Source organism: Ciconia boyciana, chromosome 19, assembly GCF_034638445.1.
Source record: "Ciconia boyciana chromosome 19, ASM3463844v1, whole genome shotgun sequence".
In the NCBI taxonomy this organism is placed as follows: Eukaryota; Metazoa; Chordata; class Aves; order Ciconiiformes; family Ciconiidae; genus Ciconia; species Ciconia boyciana.
Window position 1 is genome coordinate 1,393,191 of NC_132952.1, and position 27,951 is coordinate 1,421,141.

Consider the following 27,951-nt stretch of genomic DNA (forward strand, 5'->3'; position numbering starts at 1 on the left):
TCCTGGCGGAGCGCGGCGCCCGTCACGAGTGCGGCTCGGCTCGGCTCCGCTCGGCTCGGCTCGGCTCCGCTCCCTCCTGCCCGCGGGGCCCCGTTCGCCTCCGCGCCCGCCGCGGGGGGCCCCGGCGCGGCCATGGCGCGCTGAGCGGCGGCGGAGGCCGCCACCCCGCAGCCGGCGGGCCGGGCCGGGGCCGGGCCGGGGCAGCCGGCAGGACGGAGCCGGCCGGCGGGGGGCGGCGGGGCGGCGAGCGGGCCCGGCGGGTGGGCCGGCACTCGGCCTCCGCCGGGCGGGTGCGGCGGCGGGCGGCGGTGGCGGCGGCAACGGCGGGCGGCGGCGCCATGGAGCCGGCGGAGGTGAAGGACCGCATCCTGGAGAACATTTCCCTCTCCGTCAAGAAGGTGGGCGGCGGGGGCCCCGGTGTTGGGCTGGGGTGGCCCTGGAGACACCCCCCCAGCTGTAACTGGGTCGTGGGGCTGGGAAGCCCCCTCTGCCGGGGCCGTGGGGCTGGGGACAGCCCTGGGGACCCCCTCTGCAAGGGCTGTGGGCCTGGGGACAGCCCTAGGACAGCCCTGGGGACCCCTCAGTCCTGGGGTGTCCCTGGGGACGGCCTCTGCCTGAGGTGTGGGGCTGGGGGACGCTCCTGGGGACCCGCCCAGACACACGCCACAACCAGAGATGTGGGGCTGAGAGACAGTCCCTAGGGACCCCGCTGCCTGAGATGTGGGGCTGGGGGACAGTCCCTAGGGACCCCCCCCACCACCCAAGGTAGGGGGCTGGGGACACCCCAGGGACACTGGGGGACTCTTTGGGACAGGAGTATGGGGTCAAGGATGCCCCATCATCCCCTCTGCCGGAGGCAGGGGACACCTTTAGGGATTCCTCTGTGCAGGTTTGGGGATGTCCCTAGAGACCCCCTGTGCTGTGCATGTGAGGTTGGAGGCATCCTTTTTCCTGGTGCCATGGGACACCCCAGAGGCACCCCTGGGGGTGTGGGGTCACCCCCTGGCCCACCCTGCCCAAGGGACAGTGCCAGGGTCACCCCCAGGAACCTCTGTCTCTGCTGGTTGGGATATACTGGGGTTCCCCCCTGGGGTGCCCCCTTTTCAGAGGATTTCTTTCTCCTGCAGACAGGACTGGGGGGATCCTGGTGGGATCCTTTTTCCTGGGGCTGTATGATTGAGGCATCTGGATGAGTCCAGCGTGAAACCCTCTTTCTAGAGGTCCTCCCTCCAGGCAGGTGTACGCCGTGGGTTGGCCATGCCCTGGTCTGAGCCCTCAAAATGAGGGCTTTGAAGGTGTGTCCTGTCATACCTCATCTCTCACCTTGTCCTTCTGCTTGCCCCTCCTTTCTCCTTGCCCCTCAGCATCTGCTGCCAGTGAGAGCATTCCTTAAAGCCCATCCCTTTGGTGGGGAGCGTGTGCTTGCTGTCACGAAGTGGACCAGGACACTGGAGTCAGTTTGGGGTGGTCACAGGAGTGAGTTGTAAGGACATGCTGGAAGTTTTGGGTTGGGCCACATGTCCTGCCTGGTCCACATGTGAGCTCCAGCCATGTTTGAGAAAGAACACAAGCTCTGTTTGAGGAGGTAAAGGGAGTCTTGTTCCAGTTTTCATCCCAAGTTTTGGGGGAAAGGAGGCTTTCTGGACTCACTGATATTTCTCCAGTTAATGAGTTTCTGCTGCCTTATGGAATAGGAGTTTTCCTGTGGTCTGCAATGTGTCCTGACACAGATTCATCCATGAAAGCTTGTCTTACGAAGACCATCACGAGTGAATTCCCAGCACTGTTAAAGAAGGGATGGCCTGGCATTGCCTCTGGAATGTAGGATGGATGTACAAACCCCTCCCAGCCTTTCTCTTTTCTTCCATGGGTCACCCTGTCCTCTGGTCTCTCACCTTTCTGTCCTCTAAAAATTAAGGATAATTTTTTACCTACCTGGAAATCAGTGGATGTTCAGCCTGCTCCAGGCTCTGTTATGATGCTCTACAGCGCTGACCTAGCTGCCTCAGTTTCCCCATACGTGTAAGGATATACTACTTCCCACACAGGATTTGTTGGACATAATTTATTTGCATTCAGAAAATCCTTGGGGATCTCTGTTGGAAGTGCTATAAAATCAACGCAGTGGTTTTAATTATTATCGTACTTGAACAGGACTCATCAACTGCAGCTCTGCCAACACACCTCTGCCTAGACCTGCCTCAACCTCTGCCAACTCCTGTCTTGGTCTAATGGTGAAGAGGGATTTGGGGGTTTTTCAATGCTGCCCCTTTTGCTTTCCTGCTCAGTTCAGAGTGAGAAAGCTCAGGGAAATGTAGGAACCTACGTGAGACTTCAGGCTGACAGACTTACTTATACTATCCCAGTGAAACCAAACTCGACCACATGGCGAAAGTCCAGCACTGACACACCCCTGCTTTTTACCCCTGGGATGCAGTTCTCCTTCCTCAGGGACGTTGCTCCCCTTCAGCTATGGAGCTGCTAATTTTTCCCAATGTATTCCTGTCTGAATTCAGCCCTCAAGTCCCTGATAGTTCTCTTTTTCTCTGTGTTTGTGGGAGGAGTAAGGTAGTAGGTTAGGGGAGCAGGTACACCCTTCCTGCGCCCTGACAAATCCTGCTCTCGTTCATCCTCCTCTCCCTACCTCTGGGTCTGTCTTGAGTAACTCCTCATTGCTGGGATTGTGTCATGAGGCGTGGAGGACTTTTCCAAGTATCTCACCTCTGATTTCAAAAGCTTCCTAGCTGTGTAGGTAGCTCGCTCCTTACTTTCGCCATCGTTGCAGGTTTGAGTTGCAGAGCAGAGGGTTTGGATGTGGCTGCGGTGATGTACACACCTCTCCACACCACTTTTCAGCCAAATGATGATAGGTTTTCTTTTCTCAGCTTCAGACCCAAAGAGGAGTTTGTGGACTCTCAGCAGTCCATGGACTGCAAGTCAGATGTTATTTTAGAAGACAGCCAGGACTAAACCCCACCTCGAGACTGGGCAAACTGTGGCAAACCACCACTGAAGGCTGAGGTACCTGGTTACAATGTCAGGCTTTGAGTAGCAGCAGCAGCGGCAGAAATGCCTTATTTTCACTGAGTGGCACAGGGAAAACCATCCAGACGCTTGTCACCTTCCCTCTGCCTCAGATGGGGAAGGCAACGAGCAGCAGCACAGCCTTGGACAGGGTTTGTGCCACAGAGACTTGTGGCTGTGACTTTACCTGGCTGTGACTTCAGTTTCTGCAGGGTGCTTCTGAATTTCAGGAGTGGGAGGTCAGATCACAAGCAGTGAGTAAATTCTGTACAAATCGACAGCAAAAAAAGTGCTTCAATTTCAAGCAAATCCCTCAAGCCTCAGTGAACAGGACTGTTTCTCTCTTATTTTCCTAGAAATATGAGGGATGGAACACAGCTAGAAAAGGTAGGGATGCAAACCTGCTTGGAGAGGGTAATTACAAACCTGTGGGTTTCTCTGTGTGATACCCGAGTGCCAGATCTGGACCGTTCACATTCTTCACCCGTATCTCAGAGATCAGCGGTAGCTTTGCCATTGACTGCAGAGGTGTGAGAGCAGGCCTCGACTGCAGAGAGGGAGGCAGAACAGCTAATTTAGACACCCGATAAATTGTCCCCTGCAGCTGGAGAGATGTCGAGAGGCTGCTGCTCTTGGTGGCTTCAGGAGAGGCTGGGAGAGCTCAGCAGTAGCAAGTTGGGTCCCTGCTTCAATTCCAGCACACATCTAAGGGAATTGTGAGCATGGTGTTGATTTCCCATCTACAGCTTGTCCTCTCTGTCCTCCTTGGGAGATATAAATTAATTCAGAGGGCAATGCTTTCTGCTCCGATTACGTGGACAGTGTGATGCCGTGCAGCTCGTTGCTTCTGTCTTGTGACCATTCCTTTTCCCCTTTCCCATCCAGTGTTCCCTCACCCTGCTTTCTGCTGAGGGCTGTGCTCCAGCACAAATTACTGTGCAAATTGATGCCTAACCCCTTTTTTCTTTTTTTTTTAAAGAATTAGGGCTTTATTGAGGCAGAAAGCTGGAGATGGGCATGTTATGGCTCAGTGTGCATTCACCGCTTTTTGTGCATCCTCTCCCAGTGGGGTGCAGACCGTTGTTCACTCAAGTGCTTTTTTTCTTCTAGGAGAGATTACTGTGCGTGGCAGCAGTGGGATGAGAGCTGGCTCCAGTTGAACTCTTGCCGTGATAAGCACGCTAGAAATGCCAACAGCTTCATGTCCATCCTTGGCCAACCATCTCCTGGTAGCTAAGAGCTATCACAGGTGACTTGGTCCATGCTGAAGCTGGTAGCGTAGATGTTTTGTATTCTCTTGTTGGATTTCCATGCCCTCCTGGACATGGCAGTACGTTAAGGAGAGACTTATTGCTGTCCTGCTTGTGATTAGGTGGTGAAAATGCAAAGTCCTTAAACAGTGCTCATTGTTGGCAATTCCAGGAGCTAAACTTAAAACCAGAAAAGAAATCAGAATCCAAGATTTTGGGGCTCCTCTTTGTTTTTCAGGCTTTCCTACTGGCTTTGAAGGACACACATTCCCATGAACTCTAGAGCAGCTGATTCTTGGTGCATGTCAATCAGGTGGAGTGATGTTTTTTGCTGATGTTGCAGGAATTCTTGCCAAAAGCTCTGGCTCTGCTCCGTTTATGCATGACTTTGGGAAGGTTTCCACTTCCCCCACAGTGAATTAATGCTGTGCCTTTTCTGCTTGTCCCCAGATCAGAGTTTCAGCCCTGTAGCATTGAAATGTCTTTGCAGTCCCATGGGATCCTTGAGCTCTGCCTTGCAGTGTCTCTGCTTCTCCTGCACGGCAAGGGAGGGTAGGTTTGGGGATGGCTTAGTGCCCCCATGTCCTGGAGAGGAACAAGTAGCGCTGGAGTGGAGCATCCCTCCTCAAACCAGATAGGGAATGTGCTCATCTCCAGCGGGGTGGATTTATTTAGCCCAGCTGCCGTGACACAGAGGTAGCAATTCTGGAGACGTGAAAATAGCCAAATAGCGACTTGTCTTCTGCTTCCTGTTGAGGGGCACCTCACTGGCTCTAAGACCACAGGGGGTTTTACCTCTGCCAGGGTATTTCCTCTCACTCATCTTTGCTCCAGGCCACATCCGCTGTTGCTGTGGGGAGCACGCAGCAGGGATCGATGTCGGTACACGTACACCGCTCCCCTTGACAGTCCTGGCATGCCCCTTCGCCATGTGTACCAGGTTTGCCAGACTGCCAGAAGCCCATGGCAGAAGCTGGCAGCAATCTCACAGAGCTCGTAAGTCGGCTGTGAAGACACAAGGGTCGCTCAGGTGCTTTAAGAAGTCTGCGAACGCTTCCAGCTCCGACACTACATATTTTGGTGGTCCTTTAAGGCTTTGCCACTGCTTGGTGAGTGAACAAAGCCATTTGCTGTGGTTCTGCTGAGACTGCAGCCTTACTTGAGTATTTCAAGGTTCATCTCTTTTGAAACTCCTAATGCTGCATCCTGACACAGGCCTGGTGATGATACGAGGTTCATCATCTGCAGTTGCCAAGGGGATTGGATTCTGCGGGTACCTAAACTGTTGTTGTCTCTTTATACCCAGAGGAGAGGTTTCTCAAAACCAGCTCTGGATCTGCTGGTGGACAAGGCTATGATAACCTTTTGGGGAGCAAAAAATCCCGTTTGTTCTCCTACTGCTAGCACAAAGCATTTTTCTGGGAGAGCAGTTGGTTTAGGAGGATGAATTGCAGCAGTGGGTTTTGTACAAGGAGCTGAAGCAATGCCTCTGAGCGTCTGCCTCTGATTGCACAATTCCAGCTGCTGTTGAGCGATTTCATCTTTCCCCACTTCTGATGCCCTGGACCAGGAGGGGAAACCGAAATAACTGCGAGCCAGAGGCTTGGTCAACGGGGAGAGAGTCAAAGCCAGCATGTGAGTAAGCAGCAGCTATCTGGGAGAGCAGCACCGTTACCAAGACTTTCAGGGCACAAGCACCCTGCGCTCGCTTGTTTTGGCGTGTTTACCAAGGAGACTTGTTTTTTCCTTCCCATGAAATCTGTTTTTTCTGTTGTGCCGAGCATGTGACCTTTCTGTCTGCCTTCAGTGAGTGCAGGGATCCTGTTCCACAAGCAGCCAGCTCCATGGCTGTCCCATGCTCCGTGCGCTCTGCTCACTGTGACAGAGGAATGGGATGCTCCCTGCAACTTGCAAGCAAGTGTCACTGCTGGAAAGAATCCTGTCCTTGGCTGAGCCATGCACAGGTCCAGCCTGCTGCAAGGTTTGCTGCTCAGAAATAGTGAAGGAAAGCCCTGGAAAAGCCTTCGGGGTGTCGGAGCTGACAAGTGTACGTGTCCCAGGAGGTGACAACCTCGCAGGCGCTGGATTGCAAATGATTCAAAGCTCTGCTTTTCCAGCCACAGAGCATCTTTGCTGTGGGTTTCAGCTTCACCTGTTTCAGGCTCCTGTCTCTGCAGGTCACAAACACACTCTGTTTCTCTCCGGGCTGCTCCAGTGTCACTTGTGGTGCCTTCAACGTGCTGGTGGGCTGAGCATGCTGATGTATTTCATCAGGAAAACCACAAGACCCAAGCGAGGCATACCGAGTGCGGGATGGGAAGCTGGGTGCTGAGGTCAGTGCTGGTTTGGAAGCTTGTTGTAAGAAATGTTGAGTCAGATCATGTATGCAACCTCCAAAATGTCCTGCTGGAGCTGAAGTTTTAGGGCTTTGTGTTATACAAGTGTACAAGAGAGAATAACACCCCTGCCTTGAAATTCAGCCTGCTTTTATGGGTGGTATGGAAGACTAGGAGTTTTCCAGGCAGAGTAGTTCAGCCTCCTCTTTATCCGTTTGCCATTGAATGTCGGTACTCCCCTGAGCAGGTATGAGAGTGCCGGTTCTTATGTGTCTGTCCTGTGCCTTCCCACTGCCTCTCCCGTTGGAGTTGAGCTGCCATCACTTGCTTGGGACAAAGTCAGTCACCTGCCACCTTTTTTGGGTGCTCCCTGGAGCTCCAGGCTTGCTCCTGAGGGTGCTCAGCTCTGGGTACAGCCCCAGACTGAGTGCCAAGACCCAGATCTTAATCAGCATTTTTTTAATCACATTGTTAAACAGCTTTGCAAGCGGTGTTCACAGGAAACCATATGGGTTTGCTCTTGCTGCAGAGGGTTATTCTGGCTGTGCAGTCCGGTGGGTAACGTGCCACCATCCTTGTCCAGTCGTGCAGCGTGGTGGAAAAGCAGGTGCTGGGAGCAGGCTTGGGAAGGGTTTTGGGTCTAGCAAAGGGTTTGCGCCTCCAGCTGCCTGCCTGGATGGCTCATGAAATACTGCCCTCAAAGAAAAACACCTACTTGATAGCTTGGAAAAAGTGTCTTTCCAGCCACTGGGGAAGATGGTGAGAGGACAGGAATTGAGGCAGAAAAAAGGCTGCCACAGTTTCTGCTATGTTTTGGCTGTCCGCTTGCTGCTTTGTGGTACTGCTTTTGTTTGCATTCCTGCAGCTGGGGAAAGCCCCTCACCAGTCCGTGTGTTGTGGGTGGGAAAGCGGATTTCAAAGCGCCTCTCACCTTTCCCATGCAGCAAGTGCTGTGGTTAGGGAGCCGGAGGAATGCAAAGAGTGCCCAATTGGGCTATTTGCTTTTCTTTCACCATGTTTGTCCTGCCAGGGAAATACCAAGCAGAACAAGGGAAATGAACTTGGTGTTGGAAAGCTGCTAGTGAAACATCTGCGGGCCAGATTTACGGAGGGGAGATGGAGACTTGGTTGGGTTGCGGCCAGCCCTGAACAGGTCAGGAGACTGTATTTCAGTATTTCAATAAGGTTGTAGAAATACTAGAGAGATTTCAAAGGAGAGCCACAAGAATGATTAGGTTTGGAGAATGGACTTTACAGTGTGGCTGCCTGATTGTTTTTTGGCATCTCTTGCAACACAGGAGCTTTGCAAATAGGCCTGGAGAGCTTCACACTCATTGAGAACAGGTACAATTAGTAGGCTACAAAATTGTGCAAGGAATATCCTTTCTTGTGCATGCCAGAGTGGGGTGTGGTGTATCACTGCAAAAAAAAAAATCAACCTGTGATTGATAAACAGCAATTAAATCAAATTTCTCCTCAATGGGGACAAGGTGCGATTGTTAGGAGCGCAAACCCCATGTTCCCCTCAGTGCAAACCAGCTCTCTGTCCCCTTTGGACAAACGCCCTTCTGCTCTGCTTTCTTCTCAAGTGTGTTTAACTCGCCAGCCTTGAGTGTTTGGGCTTTTGTAACCAGTTCACCGAAGCAGGTTTTGTCCCGTGCTGTCGCAACACCGGTGCTCGGACGCAGCTGGGGCTGCAGAGTGGTCTCAGTGAATGGCGGGGATGCCTTCTGTATGCCGACGGCTCTTATTTTGGCCGCAGGAATGTCTATAAATAGCCTTGGGTCAGGGCTCGAGGTGTTTGCTGTGCCCCACACGAGTCCTCTGTCCAAGCCAGCCTTCAACTCTTCCTTCTGGTTTTGGAGCACGGAGGAGACAAAGGGAAGAGCATCTCTCTGGAAAACCCAGAGATGACCAATGTCACTTTCAGTTAATGCTTTTTAACCTTATTGTTTGCCTCCTTCCTGATTTTCCCTGGCTCCAGCCCGACTCGCTGCCCAGATATGTCAGGGAGCTGCTTTGTGGATGCTTCATAAAGTTTGGTCACCACCTCCCAAACAGGTCCGTCTGCCACGCTGTGATTAGGGAGAGGTTGGTTTCAAATTATTCATTTGTGTGTTATAGCGATTTACAGGACAGAAGTAAACGCTCCATATAAATGCCATTTTTTCAGGGCAGTGCCACATCACTGCATGATGTGGGTCGGATGTGTGTGCTGCACAATCAGGGTCAGATGCTGGGACCATCCATGGTCTGTGTCTCTGCCCCAAGATGCTTGAGGTCTTAATTCCTACAGATTTTGGGCAAGGTTGATCTTGGAGCAGGCCAGCAGGCCTTTGGGAAATGATGCAACTGGATTTTGTTCCCCAACTGGGAAAGCTATTTCACCGTACCTTTCCTCCATGTGTCTCTTCACCCTTTTTCCCAAGCCGAAAATGCCTCCCCATCAGCTTTTGCAAGTCGCAGCCTTTCGCCACCCTCGCTGTAGGGATGACTCCACCCAGGAGATCCCAAGGCTTGTTCTGTCTTGTTTCCTCCTTGGAAATGTGGTAGCTCGGCAGGGATTCGCTTGATCTCTCCTGCTGATCTCTTTTGGGGGCTTGCTGTCCTCCAGCAGGCCGTCCACATCCTTTTCTCGGGGCTGTGAGCAGTTGGCCCTGTTTATTTTGGAGGGATGCTGGAAACGGCACCGTCCCTTGATGCAGCACCATCCCTTGACGCAGCACCGTCCGGGGAACGTGGCAGCACATCTTTGTGCCTGCAAGTAGGAGCGAGCCCTTGGTGCGCTTCCCTGTGACCGACAGCTCCTAAAATGCTGTGACTCGGAGCGCCCGAACCCAAATCCAAAACTGCTGAGCAAGCGTTTCCTGTGAGCAGGGTCCCACGTGCCCAGGGCTGGCATGATCCCATGACTCTGAGCAACGCAGTCACACCAGGTCATCCTCTGGCTCCTGACGTTGCAGAGGGGCATACTTGAGCCTTTTGGGGTAGGTTTGCTCTGGACATCGCTATGGGGCTGGGTTTTCCAGCAGGCTCCCCAGGAAGGGGGTGCAGTGCAGGGGTAGCTGGTTTGTGCGGTGCAGGAGGCTGCATGCTCCTTGAAGAGCAGCTGAAAGTAACACCAAGCCTTAATATAACACAGAATGAGCCCTTCAAAACCTAGATCCCTTCATGGGGGGAAGATTTGGCTTTTCTAGGGAAGAGAAATCTGTTTTTCAGAAATTCCCTGGTGCTTCTTGATGTTCCGAGATGCTGAGAGGAGACAACCACTGTTTGCTAACGGTTTGCATCCTCTGGTGATGGGAGCAGGTCAGTCTGTTTAGCTACAGAGAGGGTTGGGAGCTGTGAACTGGCTGCAGGAAGGACTGTAACAAAGATCTGAGTTATTTTTGGAGAAGGAAGGAAAGAAAAAAGAGGAAATGCTTCTATTTGCTCATCTCTTTCGCTGCCCAAGCTTGGAGTCTCCCTGTTATAGGGAGTTCCTCCAGTTGGTGGCACAGACAGGCTCCAAGTTCCCTCCAAGATGACCTCCCCAAGCTGTGTGTGCAGAGCTGGCTGCGTGGCTCCTTGTTTTTAGTGGTAAGCTAATGGAGTGCCTGATGTATTTTTGTTTCCCCCTAGCTGTCCCTCACAGCTGCATTTTCTTAAGCCAGCACAGAGCCAGCAGAAACACCCAGGACAGGAACCCTCCTCCGAGGGTACCCCAGCTCTCTGCAGAGGCAACAGCCTGGTTGGGACAAGCTGGGAATTTCTGCCTTCAAATCCTGGTTCGTGTCCTGTATGGCAGGGGCTTTGCTTCCTGCCTCAGTTTCCCCAAAAATGGGATCTTTTAGTGAGCTCCAGACAGCTCGTGGGGAACATCCCCCATGGCTCCACCTATCCATTGCCAGAGGGATACAGCTCTAAATTATGACTTTTTTTCTTCCTCTGGTGTCCTCGCTGCAGGATTGAGCTTTAAACACTGGCTGCAGGTAGCTCCTGAAATAGTTCTTGAATAGTGGAATTTTAGGGCATTCTTCTCCCTGCTTGGGTCTGGGCTGCCTATTAATAGTGTAAATCTTCTGGGACAACTTCTTCCCAAAAACGGGTAAGAGCTGCTGAGCTGAAATGCTTCGGGTCTCACCGGGGTGTTGTGAAAAAGTCTGTGCATTGCTGGTGGCTTTGCAAACAAAATGTTATTGTGTATTTCCTTCCCCAGGGGATTTACCTTCTGGACTAGACGGGACAGGGGCAGGCTGAACTGCGCTGTGCGATCGGATGAGGGAATTTGGCTGCAATTATTCCGGCTCAGCAGTTCTTTCCCACGTAAGGGCTGGGACCTGCTCCGTGCAGGTACACACCTGTCTCTCCCATCTTACCTAAGAGCTCCAGAGAGAGTCAAGGTCTTCAAGCCAGGAGGGTGTTGGAGCTTCAAGCCAGGAGGTCTTCAAGCCAGGAGGGTGTTGGAGTATTCATGTTTTTAAGAGGGTTGTGGGGAACAGTTCCCCAGGCACTGTGAGGTGTTCTCTGTCCCCTTGATAACTTTTCCATCAACACTGGATGATTTTCTAAAGGAGCTTCCCTGGCTATAGTAATAATTCAGGAGGAGAAACCAGTTTCTGCGGACAAGTCAGACTCGACAAGCACAATACCATCAAGTTTTTGGTTTTTAAATCGACCGTCTAACTGGTGAGGTTTGGCAAAGACGTATTGGGCCACCAAAATAATGTACGTGTGGGTGATGCGTTGTCGTGGCTCAGCTGAACCGTGCTCAGTTGTCACCAGCCAGAGCAAATAAACGTGGCGTATACAGCTGAGATTACATCCTGGGCGAGTAATCTCCCTGCCTGAATGCCAAGTATGTGCAAGACGGGGACCTAAATAGATCTGTAAGCTCCAGGGGCAGGAGGAGGCCGGTGGGTCAGCTGAGAAGGGATATAGGATTTGGGTGTAAGGGGATTTCTAGGATTTCTAGCAAGTGATTTTGCAGAAGCAGAAAAGCAATTTACGCTGTGTCGAGCCTCCAGGGCTGCTGTCAGCAGAGCACGGGGCCAGTGCTAACTTCAGAGCTAACTTTGCAGCTGCAAACGGGTTAACCGAGGATGACTCAAGCTGTCCTGATTTTTGAGAGAGCGGCAGCTACGTGACGTGATGCGTTGTAGCAATGTAGCCTCACCCCAGCAGAGGCAAACGACTCGGGATTAGTTGAGCTGCCTTTGTCCCATATGCACGTGCCTCCGTCCGTATCTGTGCTGCCCTCTGCACCCTCTGAGTCCCCGCTGCTATGCAGCCAGGCAATCCGTACCAGCCTGTGTTTGAAAGTCTGGGGCAGCTCTCAGCTGCCTGGCATCAATACCCAGCATCGCAGCGGTCACTCGAGCTGCCTGTAACAAGAAAACCTCTGTCTCTTCCCGGGATGCTGAAACTGCGCTGAGATTTCACAGATTTAGCACAGAGCGCGCGTGCTGCAAGAATGAAGCTCCTGGACTCGGAGCATCTTTTATACCTGGAAGCAACGTCTCTCCCCAACTAGGGTTTTCCCTGGCAAGACCCTGAGACCAAGGAGAGGACTCGTCCATGGCAGAGCCAGAAACGGAGCCCAGAGCCCTGATTTATTTCTGTTCTGAACCACTTTGTGATGGCTGCAGCACTGCAGAGGAGCCACTAAAACCCCCGCTGTAGTGTTAGCTGTGAAGGAGGAGGCTGTGCAGCTCAGCCTGCCTGCTCAACAAACAGGGGAAGTTGGTTGTGCAGCTGCAGCCACGCTGCTGGCATGTCTGAAAAGGGCACAAATCTTTGTGGGTGAGGTTTTCCCTATGAGTTACTGCCTTTAGGATACTCTTAAGACCAATTGCTACATCCCGTAAGTAACCCGCATCAAGATTTAGCAAGCTGAGAGATTAAAAAAAGCTATTTAATGCTGGCGGTGAGCGTGTTGGCATCTCCATCTGCCTCCTCAGTGGGCTGTAGAAGGGCATTTCAGCCATCCCATCTCTTCTTTTTGCAGCTGCAGAGCTACTTTGCTGCTTGTGAAGACGAGACACCGGCCATCAGAAACCATGACAAGGTCCTGCAGCGGCTCTGTGAACATCTGGACCATGCTCTGCTCTACGGGTAAGTGTGGAGCCTGCTTCTGGGCTGCTGGGATGCTTTTCACCATGCTTTGCCTAGCGTGTAGCCTCAGCATGGGGAAGCCATCTAGGCAGTAATTGGGATGGAGATAACGAAGCCCTTGCTTAACCTTCCTCTGGGCTTCTTCCAGCCTGCAAGATCTTTCCTTGGGCTACTGGGTGCTGGTCGTTCACTTCACCCGCCGGGAAGCCATCAAACAGATAGAAGTGCTTCAGCATGTGGCTACCAATCTGGGACGCAGTGAGTATTCGCAGACGCTGCCCCAGCTCTGAGGGCAAACCTCGGTTTGGGGATGTCTGGCAGGAGGCCCAGGCAGGTTGTGCTGGCTGCGTGTTCGAGGGCTGGGGCTGCAGGCAGATTGAGGGAGCCAGCCTGCAGCTCCCCGCTGAGTCCGGGTTGCTTTGCTCAGGCCGAGGAGGTGGGAGTCCTGCCGTAACTGTATGATGGCTCTAGAAATAATTGCACTGTGTCTCAGGATCGGGTGTTGGGTCAGAGATGTAGCCCTGCTTCTGCTGCTGTGAAACCAAAGCGATCTGCTGGGCCATGCCCTCGGGAGGGGTTTCTGGCAGATGGGAGGCATCACCTCTCTCACCCCAGAAGGTCTCACTGTAGCTGTCATTTGCCCGATGCTGCTTCTCCCCTGCTGTGAGTTGTCTGTAGCAGAAGTTTGGGACCATTGAGGCCGCTTTTGACGCAGGACAGTGCCCAGAGACCTCCTCTCTGCCTGATTATCCCAACACCCTTCATCTCCCAAGCCCCATACCGGTGAGAGCGGAGCTGAGCGCAGACTCCACCATCACCTCTCTCTGCACCAGAATTTGTGTAATATCTCAAATCGCACCTGCGTTGATTTAGAGCAATTCTCCCTCTCTCTCTCCTGTCTCCCGATCCCTGCTGGAAATGCCAGCAGGGCTCCCATCTCACTGGAGAGGCACAGTTGTGTGTCTGCTTCTCAACCGGCTACCACACAGTGTCTTATTCTTATTCCCACTCTGAATCACGAATCTACCCCTTCATCTCCTGCTGACATTGTTCCCTGTAGATTTCCCCAACGGTCAATTGCTCTCCTGAAATGATACAAATGTGAATGAATGATCTGATGTGTTTTAAATGATTCATGTTTATTTCCAGGCTTGCTTCACTTCTCAGGCGTTTCCCCATGGATAAATCTCTCTGGTGCTTTCTTTTCAGGCCGGGCATGGCTGTACCTAGCCCTCAACGAAAACTCCTTGGAGAGCTATTTGAGGCTGTTCCAGGAAAACCTAAGCCTGCTGCACAAGTACTATGTCAAGTGAGTATCCCAGCTCGTTCTCATTTGGGCACTGGTTGGCGTTCCTTCTTGTCAGAAGCAAGCCCTAATTTTTCAGTGGGGAACAAGCAGTTGATTAGGGTCTGACCTTTCCTTATAGGTTTTGCAGAGGTTTTGCATGATTAATTTAAAGGTCCCAGATGTGGACGCACTGTCCTGTGTAAGAGGGCCTGCAAGCCTCTCTCCTAGCCACTGCTTTTACTCCCAGTCCCAGATGGACCCTTTTATATTCTTCCATGTTTTCCAAGAAGCTGCTGAGCTCTTGTCCAGGGACCCAGCTCTGGTGAACGCCTGGAAATCTGGCTGTAGCTTAGTTCAGGGACAGCACATAGTGGATGCGCACCTGCTATGAGCCACATATATCTACCTTTAAGCTCTGCTATTGCTCTTAGGAAGAGGAAAACAGCAGGCTCACAGCTCTGAGGCTGTTTATGCAGCAGCTCGGAGACACACCACCAAGAAAACAGAAGGGCGCTTGTAGCTATTTCTTCTCTTTCCCACATCTCTAAAGCTCTTCTGTTTCATCCATGCTGCAGGAACGCCCTGGTTTGCAGTCACGATCATCTGACCTTGTTCTTAACGCTGGTGTCCGGGCTGGAGTTCATCCGCTTTGACTTGGATCTGGTGAGTGTTTTATCTGTTTGTCTTGGCTCTGGGAGAGCGGGTATGTCGAGCAGGGGGAGTCCTGGGTGTCACAGGTCCCACCGCTTGCTCTAGGGTGTACCTTCTTGTTGGTATTCAGCTGAAAACGTGAAGCTGCCACTTTTAGGAAAGGCTCTAGGCTGGGGTCTTTGGAGATCCAGCAATGGGATTTATTCCTATTGCTCAGTTATTGCTCTGCACGGTTCAGAAGAAGAACAAGGCAGGTGTGAGGAAGCCAGCTGCGGGGCAGATTGATGGGATAAAGGAGTTGAGCTCTGCAAGTGCGGTATGAAATGCTGGCGTCCCTCCAGGTAAACACAAAGCCACTGGCTAACCCTTGGTGTCGCAGTGGAGCTGCCGGGTTTCCTCTGAAAGGCGGCAGAAGTGGACAGTCAGAGGACGTTCAAGGACAGCCCCCTTGTCTCGACTGTGCTAATAACTGTGTGTGGTGTCTCAGAGCCTGACTCACCCCACGCTCTCTTCTCTGCAGGATGCTCCTTACCTGGATCTGGCCCCATACATGCCAGATTACTACAAACCTCAGTACCTGCTAGACTTTGAGGACCGCCTGCCCAGCTCCGTGCATGGCTCAGACAGCCTGTCCCTCAACTCCTTCAACTCAGTCACCTCCACCAACCTGGAATGGGACGACAGTGCCATCGCTCCATCCAGTGAAGGTCAGTGTTTTTTTGGAGACGGGTGTGGTCAGGGCTGCGTGCTCCCACACCTCCTTCAGCTGAGCTGCTGCACCGGACAAGGCACTGAATGAGGTAGCAAATGATAGACTGGAAGAGACCAAAACAAAAGACCCAGCAATTAGGCTGTGAGTCTCTCCCGTCTTGCCTTGGGAGGTGCTGGAATTTAAGCTGTGGACAGCCCTTTTGCCTCGGACCAGGAGAGAAGGACTTCCCATGCTAGTCACCTCGGGCCATGTTTCCATCCTGGGGAGTGTGTTTTAGCAAGCACTGGAGAAATCTCCCCATGGAGTAAAAATCGTGTCTGTATCTGAACGTGGCTTCCAGTTCAGAGCAGGTATCCAGGGCTGCAGAGGACCTTTTTAACTGCTTATTTTGCAGTCCAGAGATCCAAATGCGCTGCAGGTGGTGGGGAATAGTTTTCAGAGTCTTTTCTCCATGTCTGCAATCTGAGGGAAAGGCAGCCAGTGGTCTCAGAGGTGCTGGTTTTTCCTCTTTATACATCTTAACTTCAGCAGCCTGATAAGTTGTTGTACTCGCCCCCTTATCCCTACCGGAGAGGGCTGGGTGGTGTTCCTGATGAACTGAGAAGGCATGTACCTTTTGCCTGCCCCCTTAACCTGCTTCAGGCTGGAGCAGGGAGCTCTTATGCTGCATGAAGCATGTTCACGTGAAGGAGCAGCTCTGCTGCTGCTGTTCCTAATCCAAAATACGTTAGCCCTGTTCCTTTTTTGATGTCAGTTTGAACAAAGTGAGATCAGGGGATTCTGGAGTAGATGGGGTGATGCGTGCCATTAATTGGATGCAGTGAATTCAGGGCTGAGTCCGCATATGGATGGGTTCCCTCTGAGACAAAGGTCTGCCAGTTGCCTTTTATGTGCAAGATAGAAACTGCAGACATTAAAGATGCTGAGAAGGAACAGCCCAGGAAGCAAGATGCAGATGTGGAGATGGGCGTTAGCATCATTTTAGCAAAGGGCTTTGAAGCACAGCACTGTTTTGGGCTCACCTACGACATCTGCGCTCGTGCTGTAAGCGTGAAAGGGTTTGCTTTCGGGGACTTGCCAAACCTCCAGCATCCAGGTAAGTTGGAGACAGCACGAGGAGCCTAGCAGTAAAAGTCACAGGAGGAAGCTCTTCTGTCCCCAGAGGTTTGGCATAAGCAGCCGTTTCAGTGCTTGTATTCCTGTTCCTCTCTCAGCAGAACATGTCTTGGTGCCAGCACATCTCCTGCCTGTCCCCATTGACTGGGCAAGGGGTGTCACTTGGGTTTGGCTAAGCTCTCTGGCCCATCTGCTGGATGGAAGCTTAATGCTCAAGAGAAGAGGGGTTTGGAGTAGAGATCCAGGACATTTTGGAGCTCGATTTTGGTTTTAGCATCTTTGCAAGCTATTCTGTGTGTCCAGGCAGTGGTTGTGATCTGTGTCTCAGTTTCCCCATGCACAGAGGGGTTTGGTGCTGATGTAGAAATGCCATCCCCTGTTGCAGGACGAGGACGGTGGAAGTGTTGGACCCCTGGAGGGCAGCCATTGCTGCTGTTCCTCCGGCATGGAGGAATTTAACTTCAATAACTATTTCACTGCTCGTCATTTCAACAGGAGCATCTCGCTACCCTGGGAGTGTAGGTGGAGCTGGGGATTTTAGGATGAGAGGACAAGTTTTTCCCTTTAATCAGACCCCTGGCTTTGCAAACATTAATGAGTCGAACATCACAGTATCTATGGGAGGTAAGTGTGAAGTGGGGAAACTGAGGCACGGAGCAATTAAATTGGTTCACAAAGGGGATCCCTGATTAGGTACATACCACCGACAGTTTTTCTGGTTTAGCTTTCCAGCGGCTTGCATAATGGGGCCTTCATCCTTCTCTGGTCCCATTGTAGCTCCCATAACGCAAACATCCCGCAGGAACAACCATTAGTGCAGCTGGTTTCCATTTGCATCCATGTTCCCTAACTATTTTCTCATGCATTTCAGATACCAGTGGAAGATTGTTTTGTTTCTCTCCTTTCCCATCTCCCTCCCCAAATCCCCTTCACGCTCTCCCCTGTCCCCCCCTCCCTCCCCACTACTTGTATTTCTAATCCTGAGTTTTATCCCTCGTTTTTGTAGATTATGATTTTGGAGATGTCTTTCCAGCAATGCAGACCATGCCCAGCAGAGACTGGGAAGGTGGGACATACTCATCTGTTACAACATTTTGTTTTTCTCTCTGCATTGCTGCCACTTGAAGCTTGCTGCATGCTCCCTGGTTCATTTCTTTAATGAGCAACCACCACATCTTGATGGAATTCAGTAGAGGCAGAAAGGAGCGGAAAAGATCCTCCAAGGTGGGAGGTTGTGTGTCTCGCCTGTAAGAAGACGTGCAAAGCTTTCCCCAGCTCCTGGCGTATGCAGGCACGCTCACCTGGCCATATATGCTGGAGCAGAGGGTTGTTTTCCTGCCTCTGACGATGCCTCCGTGTCTTCTAGGCGTGTCTGCCCCAGCGCTCAGTGTAGCAGACTCGAGGCTGGAGTTTCAAGTGCGGTTCTGTGGCTGCTCGATACGTTACGGCCTGTGTTGATAAAGGAGCCTTTATACCACGTTACAAAAGAAAACCTGCAAAATCGCCCCCGCCGCGAAGCTGGCAGGCAGGGATCAGCAGCTGTCCAAAATGAGCGTGACCGTGCCAGCTGACCCTACGCCGTAGATTTCCTCTTTGGGGTAAAGCATGCAGGGTGCTGATTGAAAAACTGATCCACCTTCATTGATTTCCTGAAAGCCCTGGAAAACAGCTGAATTAATTGTGCTTTCTTTAATTTTGGGCCTTTTGCGGGGATTAATTTGGGAGGTTTTGTTTTCCTTGGACCCTGCTCTCCTGTATCAAAACATCTCTCTCAAAGCCACAACATCCAGCACATCACTGTGCTCAGTTTGGGTCACTACACTTCTTTCTTTTTATTTTACCACTTTTAAAACCAACTTGTCGGCTATGTCTGGCCTTTATGGTCAAGAGCATGTGCCCATTTTAGAAGAACTTGTTCTCCTTCCTCCACATGTAGTCCCTCTGTGTATCCTTTGCATGTCACAGGAGTAGGAGACTGCTCTGCTTTACCCCCAGAGGAAATACACCCACGCTCTGTCCTCTGCAGCTAAAAGCTGGATGGAGCCTTGGGTCCGAATTGCCTTGACCGGTACCACCTGAATATTTGGGGAAATTCTGCCTGAATTCCATGTGGATGGCTCTTGGGCTGTAACACGCTCCCTCTCATCTTCTTTCTTACCCCACATGCAGAGATGCTCACAGAGATGGTTTAACGTGTCCCTGAAGCTTGAGCGTACACCTACAGGGCACAAACCACGTTTCCAAACCCAACACCCAGCGAGCAACTTAACCGTGGGTGTTGGGTGCAGGCTGGGAGAAGCCAAGGGATGCTGGGGACAGATCCCTCCGGCTTTCGGAGGCGTGCACGGCTCCCGTGTGCAGGTCCTGGTTGCAAAGCGGTGCCAGCGTGATCCACTGCTGCTCTGGGCTGGGTTACTGTGTGCTGAGCGAACCTCGGCCATAGCAACGTTTTCATCGTAACCCCCTGCCAGGTTAGCTTACTGATGCCTTCCTTGCTGTTTGTACACACAGCAAGAGGTTAAGAAAGTTGGGGCAGTTCCCCGCTTTCAGCAAATGCATTTTGGGATAAAATTCTGTATTTTGGACAAAGATTGTTTTGTCTCAACAGAACCGGCAGGGTTTAGGCAAAAGAAGTGACGTTCATTTTGGTGATACAGGCTAGAAGCCTGGGGCTGAAATAGCTTTTAAATGTTTTATTTTCCCTTTAATGTAGACATTAAAAATCTACCCGATTTACTTCCCTTGATAGAGTTCACACCCTCCACGCTGCGGGGCAGGCGTTTCAGCAGGAACAAAGCAGCGTTTTGAAATCAGCCGTCACAAAACTGCCTTTATTAGATTTTTATAGGAGGTTTCATTTTCCTACTCAAAACCTACGCCCCTGAATCAGTCTGCCAGGGCTGTGGTTTCCTTCGGAAGGGGTTTCCCTGCCTAGCAAGAGGTTTCTAGCTGGCTTTGGAAATGAAGGGTGCTGGAGAAGAGAAGGGCATGGGTAACCTTCCTTTAACTGTGACTTTGTGGACGGATAACTCCGAGCATGACTCCTGTAGCCCTTCTCCACTGCTCCTTTTCCCTCTGAAGACTAACATGGTCCAAGCCGGTTGTGCTATGACCTGTCTGTGCAGCCTGCTGTCCTCAGACCCCGGTGAATGCTGTGTCCCCCCTTCATGACACTTCCAGCCCCCTGTGTGTGTCTCATGCAAGCAGAGAAAAGCAGCCGGCTCCGTAAGGATCGCTGCTCTACAGGCTGGCTCCATTTCTGCCCTTCTAGCCGAGCAAGCATCTTCCCAAGACCCAGTCGCAGGGGAGAAGAAGCAATGCAGGGCAGCAGCCTCTTTAGCTCACTGTCATCTTGCTAAGGAGCACTGTGGCCCCCAGACCCCTCAAGTTCCTTCCCGAGGACGCTACCTCTACTTCTTAATCCGGCTGCCGGCTCGTGGGTGACCGAGCTGTTATTTCCAGGCGTTGTCTAAATTGCAGCAGGAGCAAAATGCAGAGCGATGCCGGGTCACGCGCTGGTCTCTCTGTCCCTCCTCGCAAAAAGCCTGCTGCCTGCAGCAATCTCTGAAGCTAAGCTGGTCCGACAGCGCTCTGTCGGTGCCCGGGATGGTGTCACTGCGAGCAGTATGGTGACCATGTAGTGCCCCGAGCCCCCAGCACGCAGCTTTGCTTGATTTGACTTGATCCAGGTGCCTGAGCTGACATTAATCCTGCTCCTCCCTTGTTGTTCTTGCAGATGGAGACCTCACGGACACGCTCAGCTGCCCACGCTCCACCGCCTCGGAGGCAAACGGCAGCAAGGCCTCTGTGAAGAGCCCGACGCAGCGGTACAACCCCTTCAACGAGGAGAAAGCCGACGTGCCGTCCTCTGCCGAGACCACGCCGGTGCACACAGCTTCCCAGGAGAAGGCAGAAGCCACCCCTGAAGGAACAGACCAGTCCGAGAGCTGCACAGAGCTGGAGGTGATCAGGTAGGGACAGAGCTGCCTGGCCTGGAAACATGCCCCTGAGTGTCATCTGTCACCAAAGGGTGACCATGTGCCACCCCTTCTAGCCCAACAGAGACAGCATCTGTGGTATAGGCTTTATACAATCATGAGAAAGTGGTTTTGTACCTCCAGACATCAACTGATGCTCTGTAGGTCTCAACAGAGCTGGTCCCTTGGGTCTGTAGAGCCACAGGCTGGCTCGACTGACCTTTGCCAACAGTCTGTATCGGAGAGCTCAGAGGAAGCCATGACTTTTTGTTTGAAGCTTTCTCCAGCTGGTGGCAGGTTTGCAGCAACTCTGGGTCTCAGATCTTCTCTCTCGTCCTTCCTCTTGTTTGTCAATGAGCTGTGGCTAAACCTGTTGAGGGAGATGCCTCTGCAGACCTGCTGGCCTGTGTTTGACTCCTGCAGAGGAGATCCCCAGGGGTCCCTCGGAGTCCTTAAACCCAGACAAAGAGCTCAAGGCTCTGTCTGCTCACACCCAGGGATGGGGGCACCCCAAAACCAGCCCAGCAGGCCTGTGCTTTGTTCTTGCGCCCTGTTTTTCTTGGGAGGAGCAGAGGAGCTGGGTTGCATTGCACCCCGCTCTCCAGCAGACACACGGGAAGGGGAGCACCGTGCTCACTTCCCAAACAAGGGTGACCTGGCAGCAGTTTGGGTGCCATGGGAGGCCTGAACACTTCTGCAGCCAGCACCCCAGTGTGCTGGAGCGGGCTCCAGCCTGCATCTCCCTCTTCTGGCAGCTGAGGACACAGCATTCCCCTGTCCTCTTCCCTTCTCCATTCCCAGCATCTTGGTCTTGGACAGGGATTTCTCCTACGTCACTTTAGCTCCACATCCATTTGTGATCCTCTTCGCAGCCAAAGGAAGCCCAAGATGCTGCGTCCAGCAGCCGATGCTTCTTTTCTTTTTTGGATAGGGAGGAAACAGTGTCCATGCCCTGCTTTTCTTGTGACAGCTGGCATGGAGACGGGGGCTTTATGTGACCGCACATTGAGAGATGTTCTTGATCTAAGGATTTCTCTGCAACAGGGAAAATGGCAAAGGAAGGTTGTTGGGGAAAGGGTGGCACCCCTCTCTATATTGCAAAAGTCTAAGCAGGCACAGATGAGTGACATCTCTATTGCTCTCTCACCATGCAGGTTAGCCAAGAAGAAGAAAACAGGCAAGAAGAAGAAAGCGAAGCCCGAGGAGCTGGTGAACACCCCTGCGCCTGTAGTGCCCGAGACCCAGCAGGCCAGCGGAGACAGCGGCGTGAACGGGCTGAGTGACAGAGAAGACGCACAGAGAGATGATGGTCCCGCTGCCCCGGCTGGTGAGCCAAGCCCGAGCGGGCAGGAGGAGGGTCGCGAGCGCTCTGCCCTCAGCCAGCTGGCTTTACGCATCCCCGAGATGAAGGACACGTCCATGGACAGTGTGGGGCAGCCGCTGAGCAAGGTGATGGACAGGCTGAACGGGCAGCTGGACCCTGGTGGCTGGAACGCCCCCCTCGAGCCTCCCGGGCAGCCCTTTCGGACTGGCACGCCAGGGGAGACCCCGGATGGATCGTCCTCTGGCGACTTTAGTGAGGGGATTTCAGCCCCCATGGACTTCTACCGCTTTACCATCGAGAGTCCAAACGCTGCTGCACCAGGTGGTGGCCACCATGACGCTCCAGGGCCTGGCCAACCGCCACATGTTTCTGGTGGCCCTGAGGCTCCTGAAGAAGAAGCAAGCAGAGAGGGAGAAGCAGTTGGGGCAGTAGAGGAGTCTGGAGGGGCGAGTGATGAACCCCAAGCTGGCCAGACAGAAACCGCCAACCCCCAGGCTCTCCGTGAGCTGAAGAAGGAGCAGCCCAGCCCTTCCCTGAGCAGCGCTGAGGACTCTGGTGTGGAGGAAGGGCAGGGCAGCCCTTCGGAGCTGACCCATCCCTCCGAGTTCAGGTGAGGCTGGGTTTGCTCAGCAGGGAGAGCATCTTCCAAACAACCTTGAGCTCAAGCTGTCGCTTTTCCCTTTGTCCTTGGTTTGGGGGGCAAAGCCCATCCTCTTCCAGGATGAAGATGAGCACAGGGGGTCAGGAGGAGAAGGTCTGGGGGGGCCAGCAGGTGCCCAAATCATGGACAAGTTCAATAAGGAACGAGAGTGCCCTTTCTGGACTCACCCGGCCCCATGTCTATGTCCATCCTTTACTGTGTCTCTTCACAGGGTGGATAACAACCATCTCCTCCTGCTGATGATCCATGTCTTTCGGGAGAACGAGGAACAGTTGTTCAGGGTAAGGTGGTCACCGTCGATCTCCCGCGAAGGACTGGCTCTGTGCCTGCATCAGCCGCAGGCTGAGAGCTCTTTTCTCTCCGCGCAGATGATCCGAATGAGCACCGGGCACATGGAGGGGAACCTGCAGCTGATCTACGTCCTGCTGACAGATTGCTACGTGTACCTGATCCGGAAAGGTATCCTGTCCCGACAGCCTCTGTGCTCAGCCGCAGGGAGGGAGGCTTGCTTCATCCGTGGCTTGCCCATAAATTAGGGCACCATCGCTCACTACCTTCACTGCCAGCTCCTGCCATTTCCCTCGTGTCCCCCAGAGCAGTGGCGGTCACAGTAGGGAGCTCAGGTTGACTTGTCCCCCAAGGAGCCCTGGGACACGTGCCCCATGGCTCCGTGCTGCCTGGGACATGGCTTGGTTTGCAGGTCTGTCGCTGCTGCTGCACTGTGGCCCAGATCCGGGCAGCGCTGGGGTCCTTGGCCCCCCTTCACGTGGCTCTTTGTGTCTGTGCCAGGGGCAGCGGAGAAGCCATACATGGTGGAGGAGGCAGTTTCCTATAATGAGCTAGACTACATTTCGGTGAGTGCAGCCTGGGTTGGGTCAGCCCTGTTGGGGGGAGCAGGAGGCGAGTGGGGGGGTCGGTCCTCATCTCTCCAGCTGCAGGGGTGTCAGGAGCATCACGGTGGGGTGCTTCTGTGGGGCTCTGTGTCCCCAAGGAGCGTTTTGGCCAGTGAATCTTTGAGACTGGGAGAGTTAGAAGTGATCCCCCCTCAAATGCCACTTCTGCTGGTGCCCAGCTTGCTCATATCTTCACATGGGCAGCAGAGCAACCACTGACCTTCTCCCCCGGGGCCAGAAGCCAGGTTCAGCCCTGCTTCACCACCCCTCGTCCCCCGCCTGGCTTCCCTAACCGGTCATATGTGGCACAGGTTGGGCTGGATCAGCAGACGGTGACTCTGGTGTGCACCAATCGGAGGAAGCAGTTCCTGCTCGACACCGCGGACGTGGCTCTCACCGAGTAAGCAGGGACCGGGTGGTGAACTGTGGTGCTTTCCTCCCGGGGTGCGGGACCTGTGGCCAGCACCTTGGACTCCGGGTGTGACCTGGGGAATGCGAGGGACTCCGGTGACGGCCCTTCACGACAAAGTCCTGCGACCAGAGGGGGTTTGGGGTTTGGTTTGATGCCCTCAGCTAAACCCTGCAGGCACTGGGCGATGCAGACTGCGTATCCTTTGTGTCACTTGGGATGAGTAGGGATGAGGTCTTGAGTTTCAAGGCACGTCCCCAGGGCTCTCTGCATGTTGCCAGCTCAGGGAGGTGGCCTCTTTAGGGCCTGGATGGTCATACTGGGATCTGTGTTGGGATGTGTGTCCATCTCCCAGTCTCACCCATCTCCTTCCTGGAGCTCAGACTTTGCAACCCCGTCGCCTTTGGTCTGGAGGTTGATTTCGAGACCCTTTGGTCTGGAAGACCAGAGGCCCACGTTGAAGGGAAGCCTCTTCGGTGTGAGAGCACATGAGGGAGGTGAGGGGCTGTTTGCCCTGGCCTCATCAGAGATCTCTGTCTCCCTCTCAGGTTTTTCCTGGTCTCCTTGAAGTCAGCCATGATCAAAGGGTGCCGGGAGCCCCCATACCCCAGTATCCTCACGGATGCCACCATGGAGAAACTGGCACTTGCAAAGTTCGTGGCCCAGGAGTCCAAGTGTGAGGTGAGTTTGGATATCGCAGCCATCACCACACGTGGCAGAAGCTCAGGGAAATTCCCTCCCGTTGACTTCTCCACCTGATTCTCGCAGGCCTGCGACGTGGTTGTGCGTTTCTACGGCCTCGTTCACTGGGAGGACCCCATGGATGAGGCTCTGGGACCTGCCAACAATAGCTACACCTCTGCCGAAAACGCAGTCACCAAGGACGGCATCCTGCACTACAAGGCGGGGACCTCCTACCTGGGCAAAGAGCAGTGGAAGACCTGCTTCGTGGTGCTCAGGTGGGCACCGGGGCTGTGGGTCGGGACTGGGGTCAGCCAGGGCTCGTTGGAGAAGGCACTGGGACCGGTTTGCTGCCCAGGAGCTGCTTGGGAAATGGAGAGGGACACATCTTGTCACCTGGGAGGCTAAAGTCATCAGTTGTGGCTGCCCAGCAGCAGGAACGCAAGCCCACGGGACTGCGTGGGTGGAGGGCAGGGCAGGAGTGGCTGTGGGACCGAAGGCAGAGGGTGTTTGTGCAGTTGCTGGAGCCGAGCTGACTCCAGTTACCACCTCTCTCGTCTTCCCAAACGGCAGCAACGGGATCTTGTACCAGTACCCAGACCGCACGGACGTCACCCCTCTGCTCTCCATCAACATGGGGTAAGCGGCTGGTAGGATGTAGCGCCCAGATTTGGCAGGGATCTGGGGATCAGGAGCTCCTTGGGATGTTCAGGGAGGTGTTTCAGGGCAAATCACGGTCTAGTCCATGCCGCCGGACTCCCCGCTTGCTCGTGGCTGAGCGCAGGTGCCCATTTGCTTTGGCTCCGGTGCGCGTAGCTGGAGATGGGCTCGTTTCCTCCTGGTTTTTGCATGCCAAGCCCACCCTTTGATGGGGAGTTGGCCTCTGAAGGGCTGACGTACCCCTCCAAGAGCCACGCTGGGCGACCTCCACAAACCCACCGTGCTCGACTCCAGCTCTACCACGTTGTGCAGAGACAGGGCATCCTTGGAGCTGTGGCTGGGGACGTCACAGATGGGAAATGAGTGCTTGTGGGGAAAAGGGGTGACGTGCAGCGCAGGGAGGGCAGACGGAGGCTGTTTTCAGGCTAGCACTGGCCGGTCCGTCCTGCTGATCTCCATCCTCCCCCTCTCTCCCAGCGGCGAGCAGTGCGGGGGATGCCGGCGCTCCAACACCACCGACCGGCCCCACTCCTTCCAGGTGATCCTGACGGACCGGCCCTCCCTGGAGCTGAGTGCTGAGAACGAGGAAGACATGGCGGACTGGATGCAGTACTTCTGCCAGGCTGTCTCCAAAGGGGTGAGCTGGGGACAGGCCCCCAAACGCGGGTGCGTTGGCCCCCTCCTTCGCCCAGAGCCCTTTGGGGCACAGCCCCGCTGGCACGGAGCTGCTGACGGGAGCGGGGATGTCTGGCAGGGATGGAGCAGGCAGTTTTCTCCCGAGCCAGGAGGGCTTCCCCATGGGGCACCCCATGGAGATGGGGCTCCTTCATGCCAGATTTTAACCCCCCCCTTTCCCCACCCCGTGCAGGTGATCCCCCAAGGCGTTGCCCCTACGCCGTGCATCCCCTGCTGCCTCGTGCTGACGGACGAGAAGGCTTTCACCTGCCACGAGGACTGCCAGACAAGCTTCTTCCGCTCGCTGGGCACCGTGGAGCTGACAGACGTCACCGCCGTCTCCACAGAGGCTGGCAAGGAGTACTGTATCTTGGTGAGCATGGTGCTTCGGGGCCGGACGGCCCAGGGCTGGGCCAGGACCGCGGTGGTAACGCCCGGCCTCTCTCTTGATGTTTAGGAGTTTGCTCAGGACCGCAAGCAGTTCCTGCCCCCCTGGGTCCTCTATTTTAGTTGCACTACAGAACTGGAGAGGTTCCTCTCAGCGCTGAACGCCGCGTGGAGGAAGATCTACCAGGTGAGCGTGCAAGGCTGCGTCACGCCCTTCCTCCGGCGAGGAAGGGTGAATGGGGCCGGCACCCTCCGAGGAAGGAGTGGGTGAATTTTTCTCGGCAGGGTGAACCCAGCTTTCCCATAAAGGACAGGAGACCCACGGAGCTCCTCCGTGTCCATGTAACCATGGGATGTGGGATTCAGAGCTTAAGTCCCCTTTCCAGGCGGGCCATGAGCATCCAGGGCCGGGAAGGGGAGTGGGGAGGAACCTGGGTCAGCCCCATCCCCCTCCATCACCCGTATTTGTGACGCAGGCAACTTTCCCGTCTGTTTTTGAGGTGGTTGTACCAGGGGGAGAAGCGGCCGTCATTCGTTCCCCTCCTGACTGCCCCACACGTGTGTTTCAGGTCGACCTCCTGCACAAGGCCATTCTGGACGCCACCGTTAAGAAGAAATGCGAAGATGCCCAGAGCCTCATCGACAGCGCCTGGCAGCGCAGCGACAGCCTCTGCCGCGGGCGAGCGGAGCGGGACCCCTGGTGTTAACCCTGGCCGGGGAGGAAGGACAGCTGAGGAGGGCCTATTTTTGGAGAGCAGGGCCTGTATCCGGCTGCCCTGCAGCCAAGTGGCACCCCAAACCCTCCTGCCATTGCTCCATCCCCACCAGGAACATGCCTGCAGCTGTGGACCCCGCGCCCCGTCCCCACCACGCTCTCCACCAAGTCGGGGACGTCCAGCGTGTTTTGGGGAGCAACCGGACGCTTCACCACGCTGGAGGCGAGGCCGAGCTCAGCCGCTTTCCTTGTACGGCCGTGCAGGCGAGCCTGTGCCCTCCTCCTCATCCAGCTGCCGTGGGGCAAAATAATTTGCCGTTCACGGAATAACGTCCCACTAGTAGCGAGGGAGAGGGTGGGAGCGGGGTGGGCTGAGGATGAGCATCCCCCATCGCGGCGGGGAGCGGGACTGAGGACTTGTTCATTTTAGAACAGGGTAGGGGCGTGGAGGTGGCGAGACGGGAACACTAAATCGCTACCGTGCATGTTTTCTCCTTGCTAATACAATCACCAAGTACGGCACTGCTTCGCCGCCTCCTTCTCCCGGCATCGCCGGGGGCCACGCGCCTCCAGACATCACAAAACCACTCCCCAGCCTGTCGCTGAGATTGGAGGGTAAGGAAGAAGGACCAGCGCCAAAAATTTGGCCTTGAATATCTCGGTGCGGTTGTAGGAGATCTCGGAAGCCAGTCTGAGGTTTGGACGCTGGCCCCATGTGCCGGGGGAGAGAAGAGATCGAGTCCGATGTTCTTCAGGTGTCCTAAGGGACGTTGTCACACGGCTGCCACCAAACGTGTCCTCATCTTCTCGGCTCGCTGCATCCGAGGCCAGCGAGGACCCGTCACCGCTTGCCCTCTACAGCGAGCCCTTTGGGGCACAACCCCAGCTTTTAAATAATAATAATCTGGAGACCTTCTCATGTAATATACGTTCACGGGGCCTTTTTCTGGGAGGAAACGTACGTGACTGAATCTATATGTATATACATCTGCTTCCTTTCCCCCTCCCCAAATAAATATTCATTGGTAACTCAGATCTGGCCCTACACCGTGCGTCCGGCTGAAAGTCCCGTGCCGGGGGCTGCTCTTCCTCCTCCCCC

General features: G+C 54.1%; 1 protein-coding gene across 8 annotated transcripts; it reads left to right on the plus strand.

Moving 5' to 3' along the window:
* Positions 1 to 27,881, plus strand: PLEKHM2 (pleckstrin homology and RUN domain containing M2). Of its 8 annotated transcripts, none has more exons than XM_072883898.1 (21): positions 1 to 398; positions 12,597 to 12,703; positions 12,852 to 12,961; positions 13,913 to 14,012; positions 14,567 to 14,654; positions 15,163 to 15,349; positions 16,966 to 17,094; positions 17,477 to 17,536; positions 20,207 to 20,441; positions 21,602 to 22,381; positions 22,644 to 22,713; positions 22,801 to 22,891; positions 23,222 to 23,286; positions 23,637 to 23,725; positions 24,283 to 24,415; positions 24,503 to 24,693; positions 24,989 to 25,054; positions 25,553 to 25,712; positions 25,944 to 26,123; positions 26,208 to 26,324; positions 26,707 to 27,881. In XM_072883898.1, the coding sequence occupies exons 1-21, from the start codon at positions 339 to 341 to the stop codon at positions 26,842 to 26,844; spliced, it is 3,156 nt and encodes a 1,051-aa protein (XP_072739999.1). In that variant the 5' UTR covers positions 1 to 338; the 3' UTR covers positions 26,845 to 27,881. The 8 variants fall into 8 exon arrangements, with proteins under 8 accessions (XP_072739999.1, XP_072740003.1, XP_072740006.1 ...); XM_072883905.1 differs by lacking the exon at positions 1 to 398 and adding an exon at positions 6,586 to 6,607; XM_072883897.1 differs by lacking the exon at positions 1 to 398 and adding an exon at positions 10,853 to 10,942.
* Positions 27,882 to 27,951: the final 70 nt, after the last annotated feature.